This window comes from Mytilus galloprovincialis, chromosome 12 (genome assembly GCF_965363235.1).
Source record: "Mytilus galloprovincialis chromosome 12, xbMytGall1.hap1.1, whole genome shotgun sequence".
Lineage (NCBI taxonomy): Eukaryota > Metazoa > Mollusca > Bivalvia > Mytilida > Mytilidae > Mytilus > Mytilus galloprovincialis.
The window spans coordinates 56,146,859-56,164,601 of NC_134849.1; the positions used below are offsets into that span (position 1 = coordinate 56,146,859).

The window sequence follows — 17,743 nt, forward strand, 5'->3', positions numbered from 1 at the left end:
TCTTAAAAATATATACCTTAGAGATTGTTTAGGCAAAGTTTGTTTTAATTCGGACAAGTAGTTTCAGAAAAGATTTTTTTTGCACAGGATTATCGAAATGTAAGACAAACTGTGGGAAATTAACTGTAAAAGGCAATAACTAAAATTAACGAATGCACTTTGAAACAATTGTGCCTCCTCAATGCTCAGCACATGGAATACAGGAGTAGGTTCAATAAATATTTGGTTTAGTACGTCAGTCACAAGCCTGCAGTGATGTTAATGTAATGAGTTTATTTAATTACAATCGGCCTAATGTAAAAAAAAGTCTTCCAAATCGAGATCGGCCTCTGGAAGCTTTGATGACCTTCTTTCTCATCTACATCATCCGTTAGGGTAACATTACATTAGAACTTTTCTTTTTTCACTGCCGGTTAATTTTCTAAAATGTTTGAGAGATTATGCACTTGACAAAGGAGGCACCAATACATGTTCTCTAATATACAGACTTGTCAGTATAATTTGTGATGTAGCTCTTTTCCGTCTCTTTAAACCATTAAGATCGGAACCTTTACATGAGGAAAATAGGAAATTCCTTCCTGTTAACTTCACCAATAGCGGAATTAATGCAATCAACATCAGCAATGTTCTACATCACAAAGAAGTAACATCTTAAATTCCTATTTATTTTCAAAATCAGTCTGTTCCTATTGTATCCTACAGTTACACCAAAGCCATTGCACCCAAACTATTTAACTTTAAACAAGCATTACAGGAGCTTGATTTAGATCAATACCTAAAACAACCTCTGACATGTGACTGTTCCCACTCGCCTTACAATAACAGCCCCTCTGGCCATGTTATTACTGGGGATCTAAACATAATTCAACATGAAAATCTCCGAAAGGTGATTTTTCGTGGTCCTAAGTTTAGAGAACCCCAACACATCAATTGGAACCATTACTTCAAAATAATTATGGATTCCATTGAGAACTACGCCAGGGCATGGGCTAAGCGAGAAGAAGTTCAACTGAACACTTTGTCAGAATGGGTAAAAAAATCAGGTCTCTGATAAAACGTCGCATGCATAAGTTGAAAAACTGTGTAAATGATCGACCTAAGTCCATTTTCAGTGACAAAGAGGATGTAAAATGTCTAGCATTTCTTCATGATAAGTATGTTGTTGTTCCTACGGACAAAGCTTCAAATAATATTGTCTTTGTATGCAAATCGTATTACTACGAGTGTCTTTTAAAAGAATTAGGAATAAATGAGCACACAGGTAATCCCACATACAAAAAATATCATTTGACAAGGATGAGATTTTGGCGAATCATAAGTCCTTTATGGCTTCTATGAACATTGCATTGGACAACAAATCGGAGGACTTACCTTGTTTGTATTGGATACCTACACTTCACAAAATTCCATACAAACAACGGTACAAATGTACATTTGACAACAAAGCGGAGGACTTACCTTGTTTGTATTGGATACCTAAACTTCACAAAATTCCGTACAAACAACAGTACATTGCCGGCTTATCTGCTTGTTCTACTAAAGAATTGTCTATTAGATCGACTTAAATTCTGTCCGCAGTTAAGGAGGGTCTTCAGATATACTGTGAAATTGTTTACTCATGTAGTGGTATTAACCACATGTGGATTCTTAAAAACTCTGAAGAACTTCTGGATGATTTTAAATTTCGGTCTTTTTCTGAAATTAGTTCTATTAAAACTTTCGATTTTTCAACCTTGTATACAATAATTCCTAATGTGAAATTGAAAAACCGTCTGAAAGAATTAATCCACAATGCTTTTCATCATATAAATGGTAGCATACGCTATAAATTTATCACTTTTGGATACCATAAGGCATATTTTGTTAATAAGGAACAAAAGGGTAAATCATACTACAGAGAGGAACAAGTGATCAGTATGCTGGAGATTCTTATTGACAACATATTTGTTGAATTTGGAGGAAGACTTTTTCAACAAATTGTCGGCATTCCTATATATGGAAACGAACTGTGCGCCTCTCCTTGCCGAACTCTTCTTATTTTCATATGAATCGGAGTTCCTTCAGACACTTGTCAAAAAACAAGAAGATCAAAGAAGCCAGGTTATTTGATTTCACTTTCAGATATATTGATGATGTTCTTTCCGTTAACAATCCGAACTTTTCTGATTGGGTTCCATTAATATACCCAAAAGAACTAGAAATTAAAGAGACCACAGACACGGCTTCCTTCGCCTCATTTTTAGACTTATACCTCGAATTTGACATACACAGTCACCACAGAACCAGAATCTATGACAAACGAGACGATTTTAATTTTGAAATTATCAATTTTCTTCACCTTAGTAGTAATATACCAACTTCACCTGCATAAGGAATATACATTTCCCAACTTTTTAGGTATTAAATAGCTTGCAGCTTCTATTCAGACTTTGTAAAACATCACCAGTGTCTGAGCAGAAAGTTGATGAACCAGGGGTATGTCAAAGAACGTATCATCCTTTTTCTAAAAAAGGTCATCGGAAGATACCCAGAACTTGTTGATAAATATTCCGTATCAACTTCACAAATAATACAAGATGGTCTTAAAGTATAAATTTTGCGTACTGACGTTGGTTATCATCTTAATAACGTGTTATAGTGTTCTTTTATTTGTCTTTATTAATATTGCTTGTATTGTTAAGTCAGTTTTTTTAGATATTCTTTTGAAGTGACTCTGTGGTTATGTAAAACAACATACTTTGAACGATAAAATTATTTCATTTACTAATATTACTTTTTCGTATGGATCTTGACCTACTATGAATGACAAAACTATTTTATTCAATAATACTAATTTTTTCCGTTAAGTCTGTTTTTTATGATAAACATTTGATGTGTAACTTTACTTATGTATCCCGTCATACTTTGAACCACACAATTATTTTATTTATTATTATTACTTTTACTGTTAAATCTGTTTTTGTTAAATCTACTTTACGTGACTCTGCAAGTATGTATGCCGTCATACTTTGAAGAACAAAATTATTTTTATGTCTACCTGTGCGAATTTTGACACTCAATAGCAATGAGTCACAATAACTCAATACGTGAAATTGCATGGAGACAACATACAGCAGGTCGACCGAATAGCTTCTTCAAAAGAATAAATGACATACTGGACATGTATCAACTCCCATCATTCAACGAAATAATGAATGAACATTACAACAAGCTTGACTGGAAAAACATCGTACGAACAGCTATTTCATCTCACTGGACAGTCAAACTAAAAGCAGATTGTGAAGAAAAATCAACACTCAACTTGCTATCAAAAAGAAACCTCAATATTGGACAAACTCACAACGTATGGAATACAATATCGAGCTCCGCCAAAGATGTTAGAAAAGCAGCGAAAAAAGTGCGCATGTTAACTGGAACATACATCACCTTAAAAGCAAAATTCAATCAAGCAGAGACAGATCCTACCTGCCCAATATGTAACATGGAAGCTGAAGATCTTCAACACCTTCTAACAAGCTGCCCAGCTTATAGGTATATTCGAAAATCACACTTTCAACAGATAAAAGAATATATTGTAAGCAAAATTGGAAGTAGTGTATTGACAATCAATTTCAATAGCAAATTGGCTATCACGGAATTATTAATAGACTGTCAAAGCGTTGTTGAAAGGAATATTCTCCCGAATGACAAGCTGATACTAAGAACACTAGAAATGAAATCAAGGGACTACTGCCACCTAATCCACATGAAAAGAATGAACATTACTAATGCTTAGCTAGTGCGTGGAGTTAGGGGTATATCTCTGTGTATGGTCAAGCCAGTGTCATATCAAAATAACTTCAAAGTAGTACGCCATACGAACATTATTAAAATAATCAAAATAATACTTCTATAACATCAAAGTCATGATTTCAGTTAATATAAATTTTCGTCTCATAAGAAAACTTAGATAAGTTTATTCTTACACTAAAAGTACATTCTATTTATACTATATCTTAGCAGTTTAAATTAAAGTAAAGCCTAATTAATTAAATAATATAAATCAACATCAAAATTAATCATGCTTATGTTTTATACTGCATTGAAAAGCACCTGTTTAAAATTATGAGTCTGCGAGCATGTAATTTATTCAGTTTATCTCTTGCCATTTTAACACTACATTACTTTAAAAGTCCCTATATTAATGCTTATATATAAATTCACGACTTGTTGTAAATACACTGGTTTTTATGGTGGAGGATGCTGTTCATTCATATTTTACAGAGGATTTATTGTGTGTTTTAATGTACATATACTGTTAACATTTATCGGTCTCATCCGAGTGCTCCTAAACAGGAGGGAATTACGAAAGAAGAAGAAGAAGAACGAACAATTTTACACCAGTACTGAAAACCTTTTATCCTTTACGGGTAGACTTTACATACATAAATTAGGTCGTATAAGAAAAACAAAATTAGTATGTTAAATTTGATGTATGCCCTTTTGTGCTTCTTCGTTGCATTTGTTGTTTTTATAGTGATATTAAGATGATACAACAATATTGACTGCTGTATCCCTACTTTTGACATGTTTACTCTTTGAGTATGTTTGTTTTGTTCATTCGTCGTTGACAATGTAATGGAATTTGATGCGACTGTCATAAAATTGAGAGGTTTAGCTAGCTGTAAAACCAGGTTCAATCCACCATTTTCTACATTAGAAAATGCCTGTACCAAGTCAGGAATATGACAGTTGTTATCCATTCGTTTGATGTATTTGGATTTTTGATTTTGCCTTTGATTTTTGATTTTCCTTTTTGAATTTTCCTCGGAGTTTAGTATTTTTGTGTTTTTACTTTTTGAGCATGTAGTCCATGGGTTGTCGTTGAATCATGTCATATTTGTTTTTTCCTGAAATTGTTGTTATAAATTAGGTCGTTAGTTTTTTCTAAAATTGTTACATATTTTTAATATCGGAGCATTTTTTTAACTTTAATGGAAAGGGTCTGATTTGCAATGATTCCACGTCTCTTTATCTTAATAATATCTCACTCTTGATGGTATTATTATCATTTTATGCATAATAGCATGCAACGTTAAAATGTGCTCCTTAGTCTGCCTAAATTTCATTCTGTTCATAAAATAAGAACAATATTGATTGACTTGTTGTAAACTGAATAATAACCAGTGACGAGTAATACAATCTTATTCTGGACCTCTTGACAAATTGAAATAGTTGGAAAGAGAAAATATGCAAAACCTGTTTACCGATATTTTCAATCATGCATAACAACAACAAAAGACACGAAAAGTAGAAAGACAAATTCTGCACTTGTAACGAAATGTCTGATATATTTTGTTATTAATACCGTTTGTCATATTTGTGAAACGTTTAACGAAGAAAAAACGTATTAATCTATTTTTGTGTGTTTGTTTTTGTCACATAAAATTGTGCATGATAATAAAACCGATATCTAGTATACAATGTTTCTAACATTTGAGATTATTTTTTTAAAACGAAGTGATGATACTGATGTTAGCATTTGTTATACTAACATGGTACCTGATTTACTCAAAGGTAAAATAAAACAAAGTATAAAATTGGTAGAAAAATATGAGAGGAGGAATGAGCCTTTTTTGGATAATTAATGAAATTTTATATTTACACTGTAAACTGGATGCATTGTATAATCTTGGAAGTACTGTTGTGAAAGATAATTCGTCATCGGAATATCGAAGTAATGCCAACGTCTTCTGATCTTATCGGACCATATCTTTCTATAGAAGGTAGCATTTTTACACTCCAATGGCTATCAAATCCGACGATCGAATTATATTACTCGATATTTTGTATTTCATTGATAACTTATATTTGTCAATTATAACACGTTGCACTCTGTTTTTTTTGTCATTATTGTGTACATATACGGTAGCCGATTGCGGGGGACTACGTATGATTATTAACGAGTTCATATGGAACGCCGGAACTGTCTTATAGTGTAAATATTTAATGTGTTTTGTCGCTTTGCCTTTTCGTCCTGTCATTTCTTCTTCATGTTATGTGCATATGCCTTTATATCCTGACTTGCATTTCTGTGTTATGTCAAATTAGTAATTTGTTTGGTCAAACAATTGTATGATATGTCATTGCTAAACTTTGTTGCGTAAAATATACATTACATTATGCTGTAACTACTATATATACTGTGAATACTTCGGAACTTTATGATCAACCACCTTTGCATTCTCTCTTATTTTATCTATGTTGTGTCTATTCTTCATTCACGTAGTCAGTTAATAATTGCGTCCTGTCTCAAGTGAAATTGTTATGTCAAATGTTCTAAACGTTTTGTTTTGATACACCTTTGTTCTATGTAAATCTCATGATATTATAGTCTTTTGGCGTTATGTTGTGTTCATACATATGAATCTCCAGTGAAAAACAAAATACATCATGGTATAATTCATATGCGTTTTGCCGTTCAGTTGATACTCTCTATGAGCATTCATTACGTCATGTACAAAAGCCTTTTACACTATGTGCACACAACTAATACGTTTTGTGCCAACTTCGTTTACCTTATGTGCAAACATCGTTCACTCTATGTGCAAACATCGTTTACCTTATGTGCATACACCTATTACGTTATGTGCAAATACCTATTAAGTTATGTATAAAAACTGCATCATTATGTGCAAACACTATTACGTTATGTGCAAATACAGCTTAAATTATGTGCAAACACCGATTACGCTATGTGCAAATGCCTATTACATTATGACCAAACATCTAACACGTTAGGTGCAAACACCTATTACGTTATGTGAAAACACCAATTACGTTATGTGCAAACATCTATTACGTTCTGGTAAACGCTTTTTTGACACAGATTTAAAAAAAACGCATTAGTGATATACACTTTGAAAATTAAGACAATTATAAGTTTTAGCTTTCTAAAAAGCTCTGAACTACTTCGCTGTTTTTCAAGGTAATATCCATTTGATGCTGAACGTGAACTGATGGTAATATGCGTGCATCGGGTTGTTAATTTAGTATTGAAAATGTAGTATCTTCATATATTGATTGATATAAAAATGTTATATAAATATTTAGTTTTTTGTTCTTCTTAAACAGTGTGCGTTATACATCTATTCTTTTTATATTTTTTTTCACTTTACTTGTTGAAAATTTAGATATTTACAAATATATAGAAACGATTCTCAAGGTGTGTTTCCCTGGAGGTGTGCCTAAATTGACAAAAAACATAAAATACATTTAATGCATTTTTGAAAACATTGTACAGGAATATTTTTAGCAAACAAATCGTACATATTGCAGATTAGCAATGCAAGTTAAGACGTAATAATGATTGATATTTCAATTTTCAATTTCAATGTGTAATATATGCATAATAAAACGACCATGAATTAATAAAATTTGATCTGAAATGTAATACACACAGTTAATTTTCCGGCATTTGATGGATATCATCCCCAGAAGAGAACAGTCTGTAAATATTTATCTCTTTTATAAGCCAATAGTTGTTGCTGAATTTCAGCTACATCATGAAGCAACCAAACACTATTTATATGTGACAAGTAATTATTTCAAGATGGCGTGTAAAAAACAAAATGCAACCTCGTTTCTTTACGGAAAATGTGAACGGAAAATAAGTTTATGTAAAAAAAAAAGAAGACGTGGTATGATTGCCAACGAGACAACTCTCCACAAGAGACCAAACTGACACAGAAATTAACAACTGTAGGTCACTGTACGGCCTTCAACAATGAGCAAAGCACATATCGCATAGTCAACAATATCAGGCCCCGAAAAGAATACGTAAAACAATTCAAACGAGAGCACTAACGGCCTTTTTTTTATGTAATGTTCATTTCCATCTGCATCAAGCGGGTCATTTCATAGGTCGCCATATCTTGCATACATAATCATAACATATGGTTTTGGAAGGCGCCAAATTACATTTATGAATTATGGACTTTTGACAAGGTCAACACATTATATATGCGTCTATTCAGATTATATTGACTGAGGACGAAGATATTTTCTCGCCACCTCTTATCTTGTATTCTTTTTAATTAGCAGGGAGTTTTGGCAAAACTGAGTCCTGAGCCCCCTATTAATCAAACTGCTTATAGAACCAACAAACGCAGCTCCATCATTTTCAAAAAATCTGGTTCCGCCACTGGCTATTGAATGAGAAATCAAAAAGAGAAAAAAGTAGGGTTACAGAAGAATTTTAGCCTTCCCTTTCGTGATAAAGTCTGTCACAGTTTTCTTTTCGTTATATAGGTGATTTTTTTTTTAAAGAATTTTGACTAAATATGTTACGTCGATTTCAAGGCGAACAAGATTGCATCAATTCAAGATTGTTTCTGCACTTGGAGGATAATTTGAATTGAATCATATTAACTTCATGCCTCGATAGCCATTTATAAAAAAAAATCGTCTCGCTTTAACATCAGCCGAGAAAAGAGGGACTGATATATCTACATATTCGTAAGGGTTCCGCGGAACCCAGTGTCTCGACTTCTTTTACTGTTAATCGCGGGCTTAACAAAAATGAGGGAAACAATCAATAAAAATATTCCTCTTGCTACGATCTTTGATTGTAAGAAGCTTCTGTCCACGTTTGGTAAACATACAGGCTAGTTTATGAATTTAATAAATGTTTAAAAAAAATAAACCTCAGACTGTAAAGTTAACTGGAAGTCCATTCATAAGTAAAACACAGGTACAAAATCTTTACAAAATTTCTTTCCAGATACTTTACTAATTTTATTATCATAAATTTTAATTCTGGATACTACATGTATCTTGTGATCATAAACAAGCTTCTGTCCAAGTTTAGTAGAAATCCAGTAAAATTTAAGAAAGTTATAACAATTTCAAAAACTTTAACCACAGAGTGAATATTTGTGGACGCCGCCTCCGACGACGATGACGACACCGACGACGACGGAATGTAGGATCGCTTTGTCTCACTTTTTCGACTAAAGTCGAAGGCTCGACAAAAATTGCAATATTCAACGGAAACTGTCAAAACATATTTTAAAATGATAACAATTAGATCCAATAGAATATATTTGTATGTAAAAAGTAAAAACACAAAAATACCGAACTCCGAGGAAAATTCAAAAAGGAAAGTCCAAAATCAAAAGGCAAAATCAAAAGTCCAAACACATCAAACGAATGGATAACAACTGTCATATTCCTGACTTGGTACAGGCATTTTTCTAATGTAGAAATTGGTGGATTGAACCTGGTTTGATAGCTAGCTAAACCTCTCATTTGTATGACAGTCGCATCAAATTCCATAACATTGTCAACGATGTATGAACAAAACAAACATACTCAAAGAGTAAAACTGTCAAAAATAGGGGTACAGCAGTCAATATTGTGTGATCATCTTAATAAACTCATCATAGTTTATATTTTTTAAAATAAGATTTGTCAGAATAATGATGTGCAGCAAATTCCTTTTATGAACATTTGGCTTGATTGTGTATTTAGCTCCATATATACCGTATTAGGTCACTAGCACACTATGTAACTAATAATATTTGTCGTACCATTCGCGTTCATAACTAAACGCATCGAAGCTTTCCGTGTATACCGTAGATATCCCATAATAATATTCACTGAATTTATGACTCTCCGTTCGGAAAATAAGTTTATGATTCTAATTTATACGACGATATTCGTTGAAATATTGAACAAAAAGATATATTCATATCAACAACTGTTGAATAATGTATTGATTATACATGTACTTTGTCGGTAAACGGGAAATTCATTTGTATGAGATTTAGAAACAGGACGAAAAGCGAGGCTTGCCGAATTTTCTCCTGTTTCGCAGCGAGAACTAATACATTTTATATTTATGACAATATTTACAATTTACACCTGGTATTTGAGAATAAGTTGTTTAAATTTTAACCATTGTCTCTGGTTTATACAATTATTGAAACGCGGACTCGAAGAAAACCCCAAAATTAATTATTACCAGAAAGAAATCCATATTAACGATTGATCAACATGGAAGCGGGTAGCAGGAAAATTTAATTGAATATGTACAAACAAAGCAAAAACAAATGTTGTTTACCTGTTATTTGTATATGAGTATTTGGACCGTACGCGTACGGTCCGGACCGTATACGTATACTCGTACGGTCCGACCATACGGTCTAGCTGATGTTTTGGGATCATATGGGTTAAATTTAAACAAATATTTATCAAAATCATTATTTTAGTTAAACAAATAGTTTTTATTACATGTATGCCGATAAAATGATAAAGCGAACAATTGCAATTAAATATGTTTATTTGTATATACGTGAATCCTATTTTGGTACTCAAGGTGACACTGACTTCCACAAAGAACATCATATTTTTTTTTACAGTAACATAATTTGTTCATGCACGATGCTTTGCATTTATTATTTTCGTAAAGTTTCTTAATATTCTAAAACGATTGTCCTCCCAGTCTAAGTTTACTTCCAATAACTTCAATTTCAATTAGCATACTTAATTTCAATTTATGAATTACTGAAATGGTAAATACATGAAATTAACAGATTAAATCAACGTGATTTTTTTTTATCGTTTTAACACTATTTTGTTTATTTCAATTACTATTGAACTTATTACATTAATTTGAGACATAAGTTATGTTGATCAGTTATATACATTTGTATCTGATAAACGTGACCAACTTCTTAATATTAGTCAGACCGTACGCGTATGGTCCGACCGTATGCGTATTTTGAAAATATACGCATACGGTCCAGACCGTACGCGTACGGTCCGAAAACACATACGGTCTGGAACATATACAATAACTAGCTAATAGCAGGATAAAAGCAAATTACTTAACTGTAACATTTTTTTTTTTAAAACTGGTGAAAAAATTAAATGGGTTAAAAAAGTAAATAGATTAGCTGACTTTGCGGTATGAGTTTTCTATTAAAGGCCATAAGAGGATCTATTGTTATTTATTTCTTTGTCATTTGGAATTTTGTGGAAAAGTGTATCATTGGCACCTGACCACCCCTTTTATGGACACCAACCTTTCCAACACGCCTTGTCAGGGCCGGAGGAAATAATAAGTCTTAGGAAGATTATTAAGGAATAATAATATTCACAACTGTTAATGGAAATGAACGAAAAAAAAAATCTTAAACATTTTGTAGGATTCATTAGCTGCTACATGAAACGTGACAGACGTCATTACATTTGTAGCATTAATCTAGTACAGATGAAAACCATACGGGGAGGGAAATAACAAATCATCCTGATCTCTTGTGAAGAGTTGTCATTTGTCATTCGTACCACATCTTCTTTTTTTATATCGTTTTGGTCCTTTCGGTTGCACCTCTTGGAAACTACAGTCGTGTCTTTATATTTGTTAAAATTTTCAACAAGAATGTGAACAAATTTTTAGATAAAATTGAGTATGGAAATGGGAAATGTGTCAAAGAGACAACAACCCGACCATAGAAAACAGCATGGATGCATAACGCACACTTTTTAAGTGGAGCAAAGTAATTTCCCATAAAACTAGATACATTGTATGTATTATAGCATTTTTACACCAATCAATATAATTATAATAATCCACAGTTTGTTAGAATGGTCAAAATTTTAATTTTCTTCATTTTGAAAATGCATATCATTGATGCGTTTTGTTTTAATCTGTTTCAAAAAAGCGTTTACCAGAACGTAATAGGTGCTTGCACATAACGTAATAGGTGTTTGGACATAACGTAATATGTGTTTGCACCTAACGTAATAGATGTTTGGACATAATGTAATAGGCATTTATTAGTCAGTTCCTTTGTGATAAGCTACAACTGTAAAACTACTTTTTTGACTCTAAATACAGATACAAAATTGTCAATTTGTTATAAAAAATGAAATATAGATACCTCTTAGATTCAAAAAAATATTTTGGTAGAGAAAAACTGTAAAATGAAAAAAAAAATTTCCTGGTTCTAGGCTTGAACTTGGTACTGTTTGTACATGTGTTTCAATGAAAGCGAACCTGTTTACACCATATTCATATATAATTGTTCAATTAAGACCAATCATTGTTTTTATTTAGTCATCAACTGGAGTCTTCTGAAATGGTTTTATTGTGGCACTTATACTTCATTCGGATTTTTAATAATTGTAGTCCGTTTGTACATGTGTTGTTAATCCAATCTTTATAAAACCAATTGATTGAATTAAATTAACACTATTGCCATGCTCATTTGGTTGCTAAATACTTTAAATGTAAATATTCGATGTTTTCAAATGTTGGTAACTATTTTATTTCAACTTTACAAACAAGATTACCAAAAAATCCGTATACTAGTAATAATTATATGTCTTTTTGAATAAATTATGAATACTAAATCTTATAAATATAAAAAAATTGTAATGATTAAACATTGAATAAAATAATTCTTTACAAGTATACAATCTGGAATTGATAAGGGTAGATAACAATCGATTTAAGTTATATTAAACTTATATTAAGTTAAATATAAATGTGAACCGTGTGGATCTAACCATCTAGCTCCTCCCTATTGACAAAGCTAACAAAAATATATATATATTTGCAATGATAAGACAGTTAGGAGTCCCCAGATACTTTTGTTCGTTTTCCTCTCCAGACTTCAGATGGTCAGAAATTGAAAACACATTTTTAAAACAGCAAGGTGACATGAGAAACAGTGAAAATATGACATGGGATGAAAAATGTTCTTTGTAGCAATCCTGTTACAGCAGCAAAAATGTTTAATCATAGATATCATATGTTTCTAAAGAATGTTATCATGTCAGAAGCTGAACCGAGTTGAATTTCAACAAATAGGTTCTCCCCACACACATTGTTTGTTTTGGGTAGAAAATGCTTCCAAATTTGGAGAAGATGATATTGATGACGTTATTACCTTTATTGACAAGTATATAACATGTGAGATACCAGATGAAAAGGAAGACAAAGACTTGCATGACATTGTTATGGCAGTACACCAACACAGCAAACAACATTCAAAATCTTGTAAGAAAAAGGGAACAGTATGTCGTTTTGATTTCCCAAGACCTCCCTCAACTAGAACATTTATCCCAGAACCAAGTGATACAGATAAAGATTCAGAGGAAGATGAAGAGTTAGCAAAGGATATATTGTCCGACTTATTGGAAGTTATAAAAAAACATGAAGATAAAAACTTAGATGTATCTCTAATTTTTAAGAAGACAGGACTAACTCAAGAGAGCTTCGAAAAATATTATCGTTTTATCACCAATCGCAATGTACTGAAATATACACCAATCAGTATAACCCACATCTTTTGAGGGCTTGGGATGCAAACATGGACATACAATATATTTTGGATGCATTTTCCTGTGTTGTATACATTATAAGTTACATAAGTAAAGCTGAGCGAGAGCTATGATTACTCCTCCAACAGACTAAAAATGAAGCAGAAGAAGGAAATCTAAATGCTCAACAGACTATGAAACACATTGGAACATCATACTTACACCATAGAGAGATAAGTGCACAGGGAAAGTAGAATTTATACCTGTTGGTGAAAATCCATGTAGAATGAATATTCCTAGACCTAAAGAAACAACAAAATTGTAAGTCTTCAAAAAGAAAAAAAGTCTTAATATTGACAATGAAGACGAAGATGAAGATGAAAATAGTACTTGGATGAACAATATTGTTGATGGATATAAAGGTAGACCATACATTGATATCTTTATCAAATTGTGTCTTGCAAGATTCACTTCTGAATAAAGTGTTATACTAGAATCATAATAACCACAGAAAATTAATAGAGACACAACTTTCAAACTTGATGGCTCACTTGGATATATTAGAAAACGCACAAGAACTGCATTTCTCTCAGGAAAATTCCCTAGAAAAATATTATCAAAACATTTCGCATATTCAACATACAGATATGATGAACAGTTTACACCACTGCAATTTCAAACATATGAGCATTTCTTCCCATTTGAATAGTTAAGTATCAAGTGGATAACACATTAAGTTCTGTGGAAGAAATTGTTATCAAAAAGATGTCAGACTTTGTGAAAAATGGTCATGATTTAGAGGAAGCAGAAAAGCAATTTCATGAACAAAATCTTAGAGAAGATGCTTGTTGTGAGTTATGTGAATAGAAGAGAATGTAAAGATGAAGGTAAAGTATCTAATGTTATTGAGGAGGATTTAAAATGAAATTATTCCAAGGCTAAGAAGTTTGAATGTGAAACAGAGAAGAATTCCCTATACAGTAAGAGATTAGTGAATTCAAAATTCAAACGGAAAAACACCAGAGCTTTTACATTTATGTATCACTGGAGGAGCTGAAACGGGTAAAAGTCACTTGATCAAGTGTATTCAATATGAAGCAACTCGAATATAAGCACACACAACAAATAACCCAGATGATCTCACAGTTCGGTTAACAGCTCCAACTGGAACGGCTGCATTTAATATCCATGGGTTGACAATTCAAAGTTCTCTTGGATTTTTCAAATCACTCTCACCTTATCATGCAACTCTAAGTGAAGACAAAATTAATTCACTCAGAACAAAGTTAATGTAGAGGTTGATAATTTTAACAAATAGATGATAATGAAGCTATGTACAGAATCAAAACTAATTGAAGCACAAAACTTCCAAAAAGACAAAACTTCAGGGAAATTGACATTGAAAAAAATACATTGTTCAAAGTCAGATGTCTGTTTTCCAATATCTATTCTTTTAGCTGCGGGAGCAAGAGTAATGCTAATCAAGAATGAGGACACAGCAGATGGTTTAGTAAATGGTTTAATGGGACCATTTATATCTATCAAAGATTTCTGACCTAACTCACTCCCAAGTACCATATACGTTCACTTTGACAACGAAAGAGTTGGAAGAAATGCAAAGGTACAAAAACTCATCAGTGGAAAACACTGTGTTGGATTAAAACCTTCAAGTGAAGACATTCTTTTAAGCAATTGTGTACGAAAACAGTTGCCATTGAAGTTAGCCTGAGCTTGCACAATTCACAAAGTTCAAGGATTAACAGTTGAAGAATGCATTGTTGATCTGAATAAATGTTTCGCATAAGGTCAGGCATATGTAGCCCTTAGCAGAGTTACATCAAAGTCTGGTTTACACATTGAAAGCATAGAAGCTTAAAAAAAATTGACAAGAAAATCTTCTGTGATCCTGATATTGTGAAGGGTGTTTCAGAAATGACTAGATTTTTGCCTGAAATTGCGAATGCAGCAGAGGAACATACACAATCTTTCCAGATAATGTATCACAATATTCAAGGTTTACAGACATATGCAGAAGATATGAAACAAAATCCAGACTTTAGAAGTGCGGATTACATTTGTCTTACTGAAACCTGGGCGAATCAAGAATTCACTTGCTTTGAAATGATGGGATATGATGGTTTTTATTTGCCCAGTTCTCTAACTTTCCAAGAAGATGATTCTTATTATTCTTCTTTAAAGGCAATTCAGCATGGTGGTGTGTGAGTTTTTCACAAGCTTTCTTTAGAAACAGAATTATGCAACTTGACCTCAAAGTTAGAATGTATTGTTTTCAAGATTTCAAGTAGAAATATTTTGTTTGCTACTGTTAACAGAACTCAGAGGTATAATCTAGGATTTTTTTGGAGAACATGGATATATTAATCTGTAAATTGCAAGACTTATCAGAAAAAAGTTGTTGTAATAGGCGTTTTTAATCAAAATATTTTGAAAGGTGGCTGTACAGTAATTAGTTTCATGTTATCAAAATGTTTCAGACAACGTGTTATTAGTCCAACAACAGAAAGTAGAACTCTTATTGACAATGTGTATGTAAAAGGTTGTCATGATACACATTATTCCAACATATTACAGCTATCATGAGGCACTGAAAATAGTTGTTCCATATGACTAATGGATATAAGAAGAAACGATATGTAGAACCAATAGAACCAACAATATCGTCAGTATTAATTCTAATTCTAAAAATGACAAAAATTAAAACAAAATATGCCTTCTTAAGTCCAACCCTTCGTCCCCGTCGTAAGAGGCGGATGTCAGCACTGACACATGACGTAGTGCTGATAACAAACAGGGATCTGGCAACAAATACCTTAAATATAAAAAAGAAAATGTCATATGATTGTCAATGAGACAACTATCCACAAATGACCAAAATGACACAAACATTTACAATTATAGGTCACCGTACGGCCTTCAACAATGAGCAAAGCCCGTACCGCATATAGTCAGCTATAAAAGGCCCCGATAAGACAATGTAAAACATTTCAAACAAGAAAAAATAACGGCCTTATTTATGTAAAAGAATGAACGAAAAACAAATACGTAACACATAAACAAACGACAACCACTGAATTACAGACTCCTGACTGAGGACAGGGTCATCGTAGTTATTTAGGTGTCTGGTCATCCTGAATGTGCATGAAAAAGGAGTAGGTCCGGTAAGGGCCGATTTTAGCCTCAAATTTTAGGTTCATCTAACGAAAGTTTTTGGACATTTTTTAAACACTTGAGTGTCTATTTCAATTGATTTGATTAGTTAATGTGTGAGATTTTATCTGATTTAGTCAATATATGTTTTGTATTATCATCAAATAAAACATGAAATGATGAATTCTTTATAATTAATCATCAAGATATATTTTTTACAGAATGAATATCAACATTCTACAGAAATTTTCTCAGTAAGAACAGTATTAAACTCAATTGTTTTAGCTCTTGTGCATTGTTTAATATATAAAATTACAACTTCCATGAGGTGAAATAGTTGATAATGACTTATCAGCAAAGAAGGATGATGTGACTTTTAAGCATGGTTGTTTAGTACAAGGCTTTTAGTAATGGTAAGTCATACATTTTATTTCAATATCACAATGTAATTGTCTTGTATTGCCCAATTGATGCACTTAAGGATCTATTTGCTTTTTCAAAAAGTTAAGATATAAGCACGAAAAAATAGTTATAATCTGAGGTGTAAAACTTTCAATTGTTCTCTCAACAATTAACTTTTAATTATTATTATTAGGTCTTTCCACTTTTCTGTGGAAAGACCTATTGTGTTTCTTCTGATTATTTTTTTTTTCTTCCGCCTAATTTTGTTCTTGCGATAAACATTTGTTTCGCAATATGTCGCTTAGATATTTGGTATATGATATCGAACAGTTTATGCACTTTTGAAATTTACCCTGTGTAAACGAATACTTTTCTTTGTAGGAGTTATCTCCCCAAACACTGTTTTCCTTGTTAGCGCATCTCCTTCGCAACCGTAAAAGATTATGACAAATTTATTTTACAAAATTGCTCGTTATATCCTTCGCATGATTTGTCCTATTTTGACCGAAGCGATATGACCGCTCCATATGAGAGTTATTTCCCCTTATGCATCTGATATAAGTGATATGAATTTCTATCTTATAAATCATAAGTGATAGAGACCTAGGATCTTTTGATTTGAGGTCCTTGGTAACAAAAAATGAAAATGAGGTCAAGGTCAAAGGTCAAGGTCATATTCTAATATTTGAATTTGGCTTATTTTCACTTATATCCAAAGACTGTATAAGATATCAACAAATTATTTTTACTAAATTGTTAGTTGCGACATGTCGTAAGATGTAAATTTTGATTGCAAGCGTACGTTGAATGTAAAAGGGAGTTTTCTCCCCTCTTGTATTTAAAAATACGCGTTTGGTGATATAAC

The 17,743-nt window shown here is 32.3% G+C and overlaps 1 protein-coding gene across 1 annotated transcript in view; it reads right to left on the reverse strand.

The window, feature by feature from the left end:
• Positions 1–14,024: 14,024 nt before the first annotated feature.
• LOC143055135 (uncharacterized) overlaps positions 14,025–17,743 on the reverse strand; it is a 52,692-nt gene continuing 48,973 nt past the window's right edge. Inside the window, exon 4 of the mRNA XM_076228277.1 lies at positions 14,025–14,047. Within this exon, the coding sequence (XP_076084392.1) occupies positions 14,025–14,047 (23 nt within the window). The remainder of the gene's footprint in view (positions 14,048–17,743) is intronic.